Source organism: Eucalyptus grandis, chromosome 2 (genome assembly GCF_016545825.1).
Source record: "Eucalyptus grandis isolate ANBG69807.140 chromosome 2, ASM1654582v1, whole genome shotgun sequence".
NCBI lineage: Eukaryota > Viridiplantae > Streptophyta > Magnoliopsida > Myrtales > Myrtaceae > Eucalyptus > Eucalyptus grandis.
Genome location: NC_052613.1, coordinates 5,278,282 through 5,293,594, shown reverse-complemented (window position 1 = coordinate 5,293,594; position 15,313 = coordinate 5,278,282). Strand labels below are relative to the sequence as shown.

The following is a 15,313-nucleotide window of genomic DNA, read 5'->3' as shown; positions in this document are numbered from 1 at the left end:
TATTGATGGTCGGCTTCTGCTGCACGTTGATGCCAATATGTGCCGTGCATGACATTGGAATTTAATTAACTGCTATGAGTCCTAGGACCATCTAAGCTGCTCTGGTGTCGGCTCATGGCCATGATTATTATTTTTTTCAAATTATACAATCGGTGAATCTGATGTTTAGGTTTAAAGGTTCAGTTATGTGGAATTCCAGAAATTTAAACATAATGCAACACCACGGTGCTTCAGAATCGATATGGTGCAGCTGCTGGTCAAGATTTTCAATTGTCGATTTTTTTTTTTTTTTGGCTGTTTGGCTGGTTTATAATGTGAACAGGGTTGCCTCTGCATATAAAATCAACTTCAGGAATGAGTTAACAAAGTTGTGCGTCATCTTCGCCTGATTTTGCTTCCGAACATCTCATAAGGATTAAGACTTACGCATACTCTTGCATGAACTAAATGTTCAAAAGGTTTGCTTCATTGAATCCCGGGAACAATGCCTGAGAAAACAACTGAGAATTTATTCAACGAGATTATGTAAACAATCACCGAAAATGTTCCTAAGCAAAAAGTCTGTTTCATTCCTTGAGGGGGACAAGTCCAATGTAGTTACTTCTCAATTTAAAAGGCTCTTGGACACCAGAAGCTGATTCATCCATTTGAGATTGGAACTATTCTTGCCGCCCACCTTGCGGCCAAGAGGTTCGAACAACTGCAAATATTTCCCAAAGAGGGGGTACTCATATGGTGTCCCAATAGCTGGAAAGATGTAACTGTGAATAGTTTTTGCCAAATTGTGCACTGTAAAACAACCTCAACCGGCATTCCAATAGCTGGAAAGATGTAACTGTGATTAGTTTTTGCCAAATTGTGCACTGTAAAACAACCTCAACCGGCATTCCAACTCAACTTTAAAGACCACAAATTCAACCCCTCGGCATGCCTAGATTCCACATGCGGGCATGTGATATGCCCAACACCTAACCTAACAAGCTACACTTGCCAGCTACCATCATCATCATCATCTGGGTACATTCAAAGTTGAAAGGCCATATGACCGAATAGACTTCAACTTCAATTCATAATGAAACTCATATGGGTTTTGCCAGACATCAGTCATTACCAAGGGCGAATCATCATTCGCCATCCCCGCAGACATCCCATCTTTCTTCACATACATATTTCTTGTGGAATGGAATGAGAACCAATCAAAATACGGAGACCACATAATTAGTGCAATTTAAGTAAAAGTACAGCAGCAAAAAAGCGTAAGGAGAAAGCTCAGCCATCGAAAATCAACAACTTGATTATCAGAAGGAAACAAAACTTAGTTGAGTGGGTAGGCAAAACCTCAACGTGATCCAGTATGTTTGAAGTCACCAAAACCGGAGTCTGCAATCAAACCCCAAATTTAAAAGCACAATATCCCAATGAAGAAACAAAAAACCAAAAAGCCCATCTTTGCAGACCCCTTCACAGCTCCTCTCTTTTGGCTCACACGAAGTTCATTTCTCATGCGAGTGGGGGCCTCTCTTCTTTCCAAAGCCAACAACTACACAGCACCAGAATTTGACAAAGACTAACTAATAATTAGTTAACCAAGCATTCGGAAAATGTGCAGAACCAACGCTAGAGAGGCGACGACGGCGACGAACGAAGCGAGTGGCATGTGAAGGTCGAGAGGGCTTGGGACCCAGTAGTTGCAAACTTCTTCCGCTTCAGTGGCGATGCGCCTGAGCCCGAAATCAAAACCGAGCCTCGCGCGGTTTCTATCGGCGGCATTGGAAAAGCGAGGAAGGCGACAAATGAAGCGAGCAGCATGTGAAGGCAGAGGGCTCAAGACCTAGCAATCGCAAGCTTCTTCCGCTTCCACTTCAACCCAAAATCACAACCGAGTTAGTCACGGTTTCTAGAGCGAACGCCGGAAAGGCAACGACAGTGACGACACCGAAGTTGAACCCGAGCTTCGGTCCATGGCTCCGACCAGTGGATGCCATAAGTTTCCCAAGAGACTGGCGCAAGCTTAGGTGATATGGGGGGGTGAGAGAGAGAGAGTCGGCTGATGAATCATAGCCGCCGATGAGGCTCCGAAAGTGACGGCGGAGGCGAACGGCCTCGGGACCCAGCAGCTGCGACTGAGTGGGAGTCTTGGGGGAAGCGACGTGCCAGAGGGCAGATCTGAATAGAATTTGCGACCGACGGGGCTCTGGGGAAGGGAAGGGGAAGGGGAAGGAGCAGGGGGAGAAGGAGGGGAGATGGAGCGGTCGGGCGTGCCGGAGAAAGAGAGAAGATATCTTCGTTTTTTCCTCTCAACCCAACGAAGGAGAAGGCTTGAAAATTGAAATGAGGAGAGAGGTTTTGAGCGGCAAAAGCATTATTAATTGCTTCTGCAGAGCCTCTTTTCAGCCGGTTGTCAGGGGGAGAGAGAAAAACCAACCCTCAGACTTTTTACTTCTCTATTTTCCAGTTAGTCCAAATTCAACGACACGTGTGAACTTGTTAGTGGAGCCACTTAAGCTTGCGCGCGCCACGTAGGACAATGACGTGGTGATTGCTAACCACTGAATATTTTCTCGTGCTTCTGGGACTGGTCAGGAGAGCAGCCTCCACTCGGCGACGTCCGCTTCTTTTCGTTCCATGAAATATCCCGTGAACAGGGGAGGACAGAGGACAAAAGCCAGCGGCTCGCGAGTAGTTGGTCAAAGTCAACATGCCTCTGATCACAAATGTGATGGAATGAATGCAAATTTGGTCCCTAATATTTTTTTTTTTAATGAAGTGCAATGACAATCTAATCACAAACGCAAAGCCTTGCTCGTGGAGTCACGGACAGAGAATTAAGAAACTCAATAGGAACTCAGACTTAACGTCAATACACATGAATCTCTGAAAACCATATCCCAACTCGCGATGCATGTGAGGGCAAAACAAACTTCGATCCTTCAATTTTCTACTACTCGCCTAGCTGCTCAAGAACTCCTCCCAAGAGACGGCGTTCAGCCAATCCTTTGGCGCTTACTTCCCACACTCCTTCGCTCAGGTCCAGCCCCGCCTTTGAACATCTCCGAGCTCCTCCGCCTCGTGAAGGACCTCCGCCAGCATGGCATATGAAAAAAGTAATTCAAATGGAAACTTGAGTTTGCAGGAAATCATGCTTGGGTAATTAATATAGCAGCCGAAGGCCTTTCATCAGACTTATTCGAGATCGGCTTCGGACCGTTCATCTTCACTTTCACTTTTACTTTCGGACCGTCCATCTTACTTTCACTTTAACTTTCGGACCGGACCGTCCATCTTCACTTTCACTTTCACTTTCGGACCGTCCATCTTCACTTTCACTTTCACTGTCGGACCACTGTAAGTCATCTTCACTTACACTTTCGGACGGGTCTGCAAATGCCAGTGTTAGAGCTGCACAACTCTAGTTCTGATCCTAGTCTTTGTAGTTGCATTACTATAAAAATAAGGGCTACTCTTTTCAAAGAATTGTTGGAGACACAATTCGATTCTAATTTTGGTTATGATTACAAACTAATTGATTCAATCAATCCATATGATTAATTATTTAGACAATAAAATAGGAAAACGATATCCCATATAATTTTCCTATTTTATCTTTTTGGTATTATAAACAGGCTTACGTACATGTACAAATCATATAGCAATACAATTTATAATTCCTTCAATAATTTTTTGATTTCTGTTCGGAATGAAGGAAATTATATCAATAACTCATGTGAAATGCACTGACCTTTTAGAACACAGCCAGCCCAACCGAAATCACGATGAGATCGAAGAATTGCCTGGGCATTGGGATGATCCCATGTCAACGTCTTCCAAAGTTCCTCACTTTGCAAGCGAATATACGGAAGGTCTTCAATATCACGTATTCGTAGTTGCCAAAGAATCCTATTCAATTCTGGGCATTTGAGCACCACTAACTTTCTCATGGAATCGCAAGTAATTGGGACTTCACATATGCTCTTCAACTGGCGTAGATCATAGAGATGCAAGGAAATCAGTTTTGGCAGAGAAATTGAAGATTGGAAGGATGAAGGGGTGTTGTTTATAGACGTCATTATGCTTCCTTCTTGACCTTGTCTTGCTCCACTTATCATCTCCACCATTCCTTTGCACCATTTGACTTCGATACTTTGAAGATTTCGAAGATGGATTAGCAGTTCCTGCGGAAACAGCTTTCTCAGGTTATTACAACCTAATATCTTAAACTTTTCAAGTGAAATCTCTTCAACTAGCATGTATGGGAAGGGACCTTCGATTATCTCCTCCACGTTCTCACAAAAGACTACTTCTATTGTTCTCGGGTTAAAAAAGTGGGGCAGCCACTTAGATTCCACCACTCTCTTCAGTTTATTACACCTCCAAACACAAATATTTTCTAGACAAGGGAGCGTCGGGGGCGGATGTGGTGATAGTGATGTAACCACTTCTGTAATCCCCACCATTTCCTTACAACTTGTTATAGTAATTTTTCGCAAATGAGGAAGGCAAAATTTAGGCTCACGCCCAAAGAGATACCTTAGTCTCTGACACTTATGTATATCCAAATCCCTAAGGCTTTGGAAGAAGAGAGGGGCAGGAGTTGGGGTAGGGGAGTCATGGATGTTTATTATTTCTTCATCTTGTCTTCCACTAAGCACCCGCAAGTTTTTGCATCTTTCTATTTCTAGCTCCTCAAGGTTTTCAAGCAGACCAATGTCAGATAAATTCGTTACACCATTGCATTTCTCCGCTTTCAATGTCTTCACATTTTGGGGAATCAGAATACAAATGCCACTGCCACTGCTTTCCCCTCCGATGCTCACAATAGCGTGACTCCAGGAGTCAATGGAAACACGCCGCTCACAATTCTCAAGTTGAGCATCATAAGTAGCGTTCGCACAAATATTTGGTCCTCTTGGCCCCACCTCAATCTTGTAATAGGGAGGTTTATTCCTCTGCTCACTAACCATGAGCTTGTTGAACTCATCTAAATCTTTAAAGGAGCACGAAAGTGTCTCCAAATCCAATGCCTTTAATTTCGTAATATCTTCTCCATTCATTGTCGTACCTTTAAGATATTGCAAGTTCAGCAAAGCCCCCAATGTTCCTCTGGGTAATTGCTTTATTTTTGTATGACCTACATCAAGATATCTCAAGTCCACCAACTTTTCCAGACCCTCGAGCACTTTAACTTTCCTACAACTAAAAATGTCCAACTTTCTCAAAGATCTGAGCTTCCTAAATAAGGAACACGGTGCAATACGTGACAATACCTAAGCAATAGTGCTCTCAAGTTTGCCAAGTTTGAAATGGAATCTGGAAGTTCTCTTGCATGACAATAACTCAGGTTTAGAACCTTTAGCCCTCGTAAATGTTCGAAGAAAGAATTAGGGATGACCACATCAAACCACAAGCTTCTATTCAATAGAAAAGTTGATAGTTTAGGACAATTTGGTGACATGTTCAAAGGAAATTCATCAATATCATTCTCCATTAGAGAAACCTTCTCTAAAGCATCCGTCCAATATTCCTCAGATGGTATTGTCCTCAACCCCTTTCGTGCTTTTACAATCGAAGTCGCGCTCATGATGTTCAATGCCATGTCTCTAATCAAATCGTGTATCTTCATCTTTTTACCATGATCTTCCAATAGGCAGACATTTTCCAGTTTGTTCAGTATGGTGAGGCCTCTATTATATAGTTTCTCCCTCGTATTCAATCGACCAATCAATCCTAGGTCAATAAAGAATTCTATCAACTCGAACTTATCAATTAATTTATCTTCTGGATAAAGTGCACAAGATAAGAAACACTGTTGAATTTCATGATTAAGGCGATTGTAACTGAATTCCAATTTCTTTAAAACCTCCTTTTCCATATCCAGCTGCGCCATATCCGATTCTCTCAATTTTTCCAAGCAATCCTTCCATTCAAACACATTGGTCACTCCTCGCATGCTTGCTGCCATCGTGATGACTGCAAGCGGCAAGCCTGCACATTCTTCAACAATGGACTTCACAACTCTCTCAATTTCCAAATTAAGGACCACTTCGGGTCCAAGCTCCTCCAAAAATAAAATTTGGGCTTCTTTTTGAGATAGAGGTTCAATTTTTATCGTTTCTTGACAACGCATATGGCAGCATACCTCAGAGGATCGAGTTGTTAAGACCAACTTAATTCCATCTACTCCAACTGGGATCCCCACCTCTTTAAGATCAAAGCATTCCCACACATCATCGAGGATTATTGTAGATTTGCCACTTTTCATTAAACAATCGTGCAATATTGCTGCTCGTTTCCTCACATCATTTTCTTGTGGTATGCGTGAACCTAGTTCCTTTCAAATGGCGTCCTGCAACCTTTCTTTGTTGAAATCTAGTGACACAGTGATCCACAACACATTGCCATAGTTAGCTACCTCGAGGAGTCTATTATATATGTGCACCACAATAGTCGTTTTACCAACACCCCCCATTCCATAAATGCCTAGTTGGGATATTTGATTCCCTACTAGGAACTTCAAAATCTTTGTAGTATTTATCTGAAATGCCTCTCCCACCATCTTATCTTCTAATAGTTGACCGACTTTGGTCTCTCTCGCCTCAAATAGTCCTTTGTCTAATCTTGTAAGGTCTTCGGCTTCATGCATCAGTGTATCCACCTGTTGATGTTGTGGCAAACAACCCTCACTTGCTGCTTCAGTACGGTCATTTCTAAGCTTCTCCACATCTGCCAACCAATTCGCAACTTCCATTCTCAGCTTCTTTAGATATAGAGGTGCAGCATATTCTAACTCAAACCTTATGCCAGCTTCTTTTTCATAGATTAGTTGAAGTTTTCTTTTCAAATCTCTATTCTCTTCAAAGTTGTTGCCTGTGTTAGGATGAATCATCATAGGCACCCCCTCATTCATATCTAATCCTGCAATTTAAAAACTCCATCGGTTAGAGTCTCATGATAGCATTCTTGCCGCCCCATAATAATGTAACATGGTAATACACAAAGATTAATTTTTGTAAATAACCATAGACCTGGCAATGACGATGGGCTTATCAGGCTTGTTCCACAAGGTAGAATCTGAGGAGCTGGAGGAGCATTATTTGGAGCTTGTGATGATGATGGCATACATGGATCCATGTCCACTAGAGCTTGTGGATGACCTCTGACTAAATGGTTTTCACGTGACGATGATGGCACGGTTGGATTCTCGTGCGCTGTCTGGAGATTAATGGATCGGTGTGGAACAATTTGACGTTGAGGGGGCCCCGAAGCTGCTTGCAATAAAATATTCAAGTGTGGGATCAATCAACATTGGACTTTCAAATCAAGCGATGGGTACGTGTAAAACCACATCTAGAACTTGATCACACAAGATATCTAACAATGAAAATCAACATTGCGAAAGTTAAATATTTTGGTGAAAGAAGCGGTGCAATAAAAAGGAAGTGGTATTGGACGTATGGAATATGCAACGATGCTCGGCATGTTCATGATTGGAGAACCCTCATTGATATATTGTTTAAGCACACATCATTTGTTAGATTTCGATTAAAAAAAAATTCTGGAGATATTTAAGGATCTAACGGAACCATAGTAGCAATGTAGATTAATCCAAACACACCGTGTGATAATGATGGTCCCATTGTATTTGTTGCCGCCTCTGGAACTAGGGAATCAACGACACATGTCTGCTGTGATGCGGTTGAGGGATCTACATCCATTGGAGTTCGTGAAGAAAATTGACGGATATCATTCCCACCTTCCTTGCCACACCTTGGGGGAAGCTGATCAGGATGCTGGGCAGTGTCGGTCGGACTAGTATTGCTACGCACAGGAGTCCCTTCTGCTACACACGGTTGACCACAATCCTGCAAACGATTTGCACTGTCCACATCAAGGCATGAATCATTTTGTAATGACGATCCCACTGTTGGATTATGCAGTTCATTCGTTTGTATTTCCTCAGAAGTGTTTACAATTACATCACGAGATTCAAGAAGATTCTCTGGCAGAGAGCAGTGAGGATTTTCTGTTGAATGTAGCGGTGAATCTAGAATGATTTCATCTGGGAATTGTTCGTCAAATCTTGAATACTGTTCATTAGAATATGGGGGAATGCTGGTCGTTGTCATGTTACTGAGTAGAGTAGCGATTAAAACATCACCTCCGATGAACTCCGGCAGCCAATTTGACATACTGTTGCCAAGGAACTGATCATTTGGGACTGATGATAGCCCTCTTGAACTTTGTTGTCCCCCCTCTGATAGCTCAGGAAACGCGGCTACCTCAGCAACATTAAGAGAAAGTGAAGCCAGTGAGTCCATCGGAAGTTGCTGGAGAGGTGAAGCAATTTCATTTCCATGCGATGCATTCAACCGATGGTTCGACAGATTGGATTGTTGGATGTTAACCAGATTATCCACAGGCCTATCACCAGGAGGCAAAGACCCTTGATCCTGAGGGCGTGCTGAAGCAGTACCACTTCCAGTCGTCAGATAGAAAGATGGTTGCTGCGGCGCGCACCCAAGTTGATTTGAGTTCTGTGTGTCAGTGCCTTCCGTTCCTTCGCCCGATGTGCCTCCCGTGCTTTTATCCTCCCAAGGCAGAGACACTTCGTACTGAGGGCATGCTGGAGGAGTACCAGTTCCAAATTGAAGATGAGTTGATAGCTCAGGACGCGCCGGTGGCTCACTTATATAAAGAGAAGATAAATGCTGGAGAGGTGGAGCATTTTCATTTCCATGTGCTGCATCCAACCTTCGGTTCGATGGATCGGATTGTTGGATGTTATCCAGATTATCCAGATTATCCAGAGGCATATCACTGGGAGGCAAGGACACTTGATCCTGAGGGCATGCTGAAGCAGTACCAGCTCCAGTCAGCGAATCGCAAGATGGTTGCTGCAGCGCGCACCCAGGTCGATTCGAGTTCTGCGTGTCATTGGGATTCGACGCATCGTCACTTGGGAGTACATTTTGACTCGCGCCAAAAACTGTTCCTTCCGTTCCTTCGCCCGACGTGCCTCCCGTGCTTTTATCCAACATGCTGCCTTTACGTTTAAGTTCCCGCAAGGCTTCTGCTCTCACTGGATCTTCAACTTTCTCACAAGATTTGATACCATAGCCCGGAATTCCAGCGAGGTGCGCCCGGATCCTAGGAGTACTTCCAGCAAACTCTTTGTCGCAAAACTTGCACCTCCACTTTCTATTCTCCAAAATTTCCACATACTTACGAAGTGCATCCGACTCTCTAGGCATTCTTTTTGCTATTACCTACAAAGAGGACATGACATGAAAAACAGAGACAATGCCAAGCAAAAGCACAGAACGGTCAAAAACAGACAAAATCAATTAAAAAAAAAGATGCATATAGAAACATAAAGGATTTCTGAGTCATGTTTACAGTTAGCTGACCAGATAGACTTGATATCGATGCAAAATCCTTGAATCCTCCTAACAGAGCCAAACCACCTGAGTTGTGTATGCCCAAAGTACAAAGATCCTTATTTCACTAGTAGGGCTGGCAAAATGGGTAATAAACCCATATTATGACCCATTTTTAGTTAAATGGGTCATATATGAATCAAGTGAAAGTTAAATACGGATAAAAAAATGGGTTTGAGAAAGTAAAGCACAAAAAGAAATGGATCTAAATGGGTTATGGCCTTTGAACCCACTTTGAACCTATGGGCCATGGCTTTCTTTAACTTTATAAAATATTTTCTTTAATAAAAATCGAAATTATTATTATTTTTTATATTATTTCAATTTTTTTTTCTTTTCTTTTTTTTTTTTCTTCATTCCTTAACCGATGGCCTGGCGACGGCGAGGCGGCGGGCTCGAGCTTGACGGCAGTCGCCGACGATTGGTGTGGCTCAAGCCTCGTCGGATCTAGTGAGACTCGAGCTCGCCGGCGTCGGGCAAGGCCTCAGCCTTGCTAGATCGGGCGCGATCAAGCCCCGCTCAACGCCAGCTCGAGTCTTGCTGATTCGGGCGAGGCTCGGCCTCGCGACGACCGGGTGAGGCTTAAGCCTCACCGGATCCGGCAAGACTCGAGCTCGCCGGCATCGGCGAGACCTCGCCTCACTAGATCGGCGAGATCGAGCCTCGCCCGACACCGCGAGCTCAAGTCTCGCTGATCTAGCGAGGCTTGGCCTCGCCCGACGCTAGCGAGCTAGATCCGGTTTGTGGCCGGGCCATCGGCCGCCGTCATGGCCGGCGGTCGGCGAAGAAGAAGAAAAAGAAAAGAAAAAGAAAAAATAATTATTAAAAATTATATTTTAAAAATAAAAATAAAAATTATATTTAAAAAAATAAAATTATTAAAATTTATATTTAAAAATAAAAAAATTGATTTAAAAAAAAAAAAATATTTTAAAAAGAATTATAAAATTTTCCATTAAATTTGTATTACATAAAATGTTTTAACAATACTTTTTTTTTTATAAAAATCATAAAAATGAGTTTTTTTAGGTTTAGTTAAAAATTTCATGTTACAATTTTTAGTTATTCAATTGTATATTCACTTCAAATAAGAGAAGCATGTGCATAGTCTAATTTTTTTAAGGTTAATATTCTGAAAATCCCAAACCGGTACACTTGTGACAAATTTACTCTAAATTATTTTTTTACCACAAAAACCCCAAACCGGTATACTTGTGACAAATTTACTCGATTGACTATAAAAAATCATAAACTGGTATATTTATGATAAATTTACCAAAAACTAATTTATTCGACTGTAAAAAAACCCCAAAATAGTAAATTTGTGACAAATATACCCTATGCTAAATTGGATTAATACCACAAAAATCACAAAAATTATAAACGGTGACAAACATAAATCATAAATTGGTATACCGGTCAACTGTTATGTGTCATTTAACTTAATAATTTGAGAATAAAATTTAACGAAAACTAACAAAGGGTAAATTTGTCACAAGTGTGCCCGTTTAGGGTAAATTTGTCAAAGGTATACCCAGCTTTGGGGTTTTTGTGGTAAAAAATAATTTAGAGTAAATTTGTCACAAGTGTACCGGTTTGGAGTTTTTCGGGTATTAACCCAATTTTTTTTTTTATAAATATTTGAATTTATAGGTTTTTTTAACTATTTTATTTTATTTACTATTTTTAATTTAATTTGAAATTTTAATCCAATTAGCATATAGTAGAAGTGGATTTTCCTAAAACATTAAAGGTTTTAACAATACGGGTCGAGTATGGGGCACTCGATTTATACTAAATAAATATGGGTCAAAACGGGTTAAATTGGTCAAATATGGATTGATCCAACCCAAACCCGATCCGATCCACCCATTTGCCACCCCTATTCACTAGGGAGAGAAGCACATGTAGAGAGAGAGAGTCACTAGATCTACACAGAGGAAAATTAACGAAGGAATATTAGATTATACTTACCTCAAAAAAAGGAGGAGAACTTCTGGATTATTTAAGCAGGAGAACACGCTCTAGAAGGAGAATCTCAAGCAGCACTTACACAGTAAGCATGGATCCAGAGGAATATCAAGAGTGCAGGGTAATGGTCTTCCACATCTTTGTCGTCAAAATCACGCGGCAAGCGCCGACCCGCGACCCGCTCGGGGGCACGTAGGCGACGAGGCGAACGTAAGGAACCGCGGCGAAACCGGAAGCCCGGCAAGAAAAGGCGCTCGAAGAAGATATGAGGATCTGCGGGAATAACAAACGGGAGTCTCTTTCTCTTTCTCTCTCTGCCTCCTTCCCTTTTCCGGACTCTTGTCTCTGTTGGGGGTACAGGGGAGGTGGTTCCCGCCTCGAGCGTGCGCAGGACCACGGTCGGGCCTCGGCACGTGCGAGCCCCCTGTATCGGTCCGCCCTCTGGTGGCCGAAAAAGCAAAAATTATTGAACGAAGGAACTGTACACAGTAGAGAGAGAGAGAGAGAGAGAGAGGGGAGAATATCTGCTCTCGCGTTTTGCACCGGAATCCCGCAATTGCCCATTCCTCTCTTGCTGGGTCGCCCTCCCCTTGAATCTCGACTCCCCTGCCTTTTTCTCTTCCTCGCTTTTGTTTTTCTGTCCCACCGCACACCACGTTTTCCCGGGCTTCTACAGGCACGAATCTGGACAAAACAGGTCAGGCTGCAATGCCAATGTCCAAGAAAATTCTACAGTGCAGTCTAACAATTCGCGAAACTGGTTTTATATGGAGTCCGGAATCATTGATAAAAATAAATAAATTTCACCCGAGGATGATTTAAAAAGAAATATTAACTTACTAATATTTAAGAAAAATTATTATCGATACCTAAATTCTTTGCTCAAAGACCTCATTCACATTTTCATGAAAATATGAACGATCAAATCCGTCGATAATTTGACTCGAGATAAAAATACATTTGTAATGCTGCATCCTCAATCTCTTTTGCATTATTTCACGTTTTCTAATAAAATTACGAATTGTTGTGAACCTTAGACGATCTGATCCAACCCTATATATTCACCTGGATATGAGCAATTGGTTATCATATGTAAGTAGTAATAAGCAGCTGTAAGTAAGTATATGGTGAATATGAGCAGCTTCCAATAATTATAGGGTAAATAGTAGCGGCATCAAGTGAATATAATGTGAATATGAGCAATAGCTAGTAACTTTTAAGGTGAATATTAATAGCGGCTAATGAGTATAAGGTGAATATATAGGGAATATGAGAAGTATGTGGATATACATGGCAAGTACCAAAATGGCGAAATTAATACTTTAGGCCCAATTTTTTAATTTTCACATACAACATGTAACCACACCTCAAGGAAATTAATCAAACGCACCTAAAACTTGAAAGAACTCATTAATACAAGCCCACATAATATCCCAACACACCAATATCGGGAGTTACTTGCACTTATCTTAACTAATATTACCAAACATCAATCAATCAAGTCGGGAGTACTAAGTAGATTGAGCTATCTTAGTGTTTAGAGTTTTCACTTACCTTAACAAAACTTGAAAAACCAAAAGTTTTAACCACTTTGTAACTCTTGAAAGAAGGAATCTTTACTTTTCAAACTAAGGGTCGGATGTAGAGAAAATTTTCTTTTTGAGTTTGAATATAGAAGAATACATCCAAGGTAAAAAAAAAAAAAAAAAAATGAACTCAGGATATTCTACCAATTTAAGAGCGATGACTCAAAGTTTAAAATGCTAGGTGCAAGGTTGCAAGCGCATTAGAAATTACAAGTAACAAAGTTTCATCTAGTTTATGGCCAAGTAGAAAGAAGAGTTGATGACTAATGCTTTTAGTGGTCATGTCTAAACCTTATATTTCAAAAGACATATAAGTGTTTTAATCTTAGTAAGACAAGTGACCTAACATGCAAGTTTCAAAGGGACAAGTGGTTAACATGTAGCTTGATAAGGGTAGTTTAAAGGTGATCATGGTGAGAAAGAAGTCTTTCGCTCTTGGCCAAGTTTCAACGTTAGTGTAAGTAAATCGTTATTAGTATTACTTAACTGAGGTTAAAATAAAATGAATAACGTAGCCCTTGACATCTCGAATTCACCAAAATTATTGATAAACCATACCAAAGGTTAGGAAAATTTCGATTTAGTAAATTTAAAACTTAATAATCATTAAACATGTAATTCGAATAATGTCAATCTCCATCGATATCAAAGATAATAGTAAATTAATTAATGTAATTCTACAGCGTCAACGTATATGTCAATATCTATTAATTTAACTATATAAGTCCAACACATTGGACTCGGGATGATCACAGCCGCAAGAAATTATCCTCTGTGTTTTCTACACCTCGTAAAATTGATAATCCAACTAAGATTTTTTACATGACTACTCAAATTCCATGCTAAATAATACTTAGCTTCATAACCTAAATTTTATTATTGAACACAAAAAATTTGGAATGTCTCACAAATATTATTATGAAAATTCTGGATGTCTCAATTTGGATAGGATCCAATTAAGAAAACCATTGATTTAAGTGATGAATGGTAGGTGAGGACAATTTAGGTTTTTTTAACTCTTCTTTTTTAACTTTTCTTTAAGTTCATCTTTTATGATATAATTCACAAACATGTTTATTATAACAAGAATATCCTAAGGTTAATGTTTTTAGAATAAAATGCATACATCTAGATCTTGAAGTTTTGGTGGATAATGTTTAAAGATATAGTTGCTATTGGAAGTATCAAATGGAACCCTATACAAGATTTATGTGTTGATAAGGATGTTATGACCACACAACTTTATATTAGTGATTTTACATGATCTACTAATGATAATATGAAGTGTAATGTGTGTGAAAAGATTGTTAAATAGGCTCAAAGCCATAAAAGAGCGATGCAGAGTTTAGTGAGGCAAGCTTTAAAAAAGAAACAAAAGAAATTGACTACAATTGCTAAGCTAACAACATAAATGGACAGAATTTGTTCAATTATTAAAAGTAGAGACAATGTCACAAATCGTGCAATTGTGTTTGATCCTTATGAGGAACTTATAGAGATGATGAGAGCCATACCTAAGATTAAGCAAGACCCATAGTTATACTTTTTTGCATTATATCATTTTGCCAAAAAAAAAAAAGACAATATAAAAATCTTCATGAACTTGGATGGCAATTAAGAAAAAGTTGCATGGACCAGGTACTAGTTCAAAAAGCATAGTCATCACTAGTATGTTAGCTACTTATTTGAACTTTTTCATACACTACGTTGATGTAATAAGACACTTATTTGCACTATTTATTCGTGCTAGTTGGCAAGACATAGTTATATTTTATTGTGAGACTTGTTTCTAATTGATGTTCTATTTAAAGTCGTCACTCACTTATTTCTTTTATATTCTATTATAAGACTTGTTTTTAGCTAGTGTTCTCTTCATTGGTGGAGTTTGCATATATATGATAGTTTATAAGTGTTTTGTCGATGGATGATCTAGATAATTCATTGCCTCTCTTATTTTAATTCCATTTTATTACTTTAAGTAGTTATGGATAATTCTTCTAAAAGGGAAAACCATGAAAAGGAGGAAGATGGATATTCACAACTTTGTGCTACTGCCCATTCTGCAATTGTTTATCATTTGGGAGACGTGATTTACAATTTCCTCATCCTCCAACAAGTTTGTTAATTAATGATTTTTACACATTAATGTATGTGTATATATTGATTAAATTTTTAGTATTTTTATGTAAGTAAAAACTATATAGTAGATGTTGGATATCCAAATTTCATGGGTTATTCGGGCCATACAAAGAAGTTAAATATCGTTTGCCCAAATTTCAATATCATTTTTCTAATTTCAATGAGGTCTTGCACCTACAAGTT

The 15,313-nt window shown here is 39.9% G+C and overlaps 1 protein-coding gene across 1 annotated transcript; it reads right to left on the bottom strand.

Annotated features, from left to right (window-relative positions):
- Positions 1–3,226: 3,226 nt before the first annotated feature.
- On the bottom strand, positions 3,227–5,959 carry LOC120290437 (probable disease resistance protein At4g27220). The gene is made up of 3 exons (XM_039306701.1): positions 5,265–5,959; positions 3,740–5,187; positions 3,227–3,378 (listed from the first exon to the last, which is right to left on the bottom strand). The coding sequence occupies exons 1-3, from the start codon at positions 5,957–5,959 to the stop codon at positions 3,227–3,229; spliced, it is 2,295 nt and encodes a 764-aa protein (XP_039162635.1).
- Positions 5,960–15,313: the final 9,354 nt, after the last annotated feature.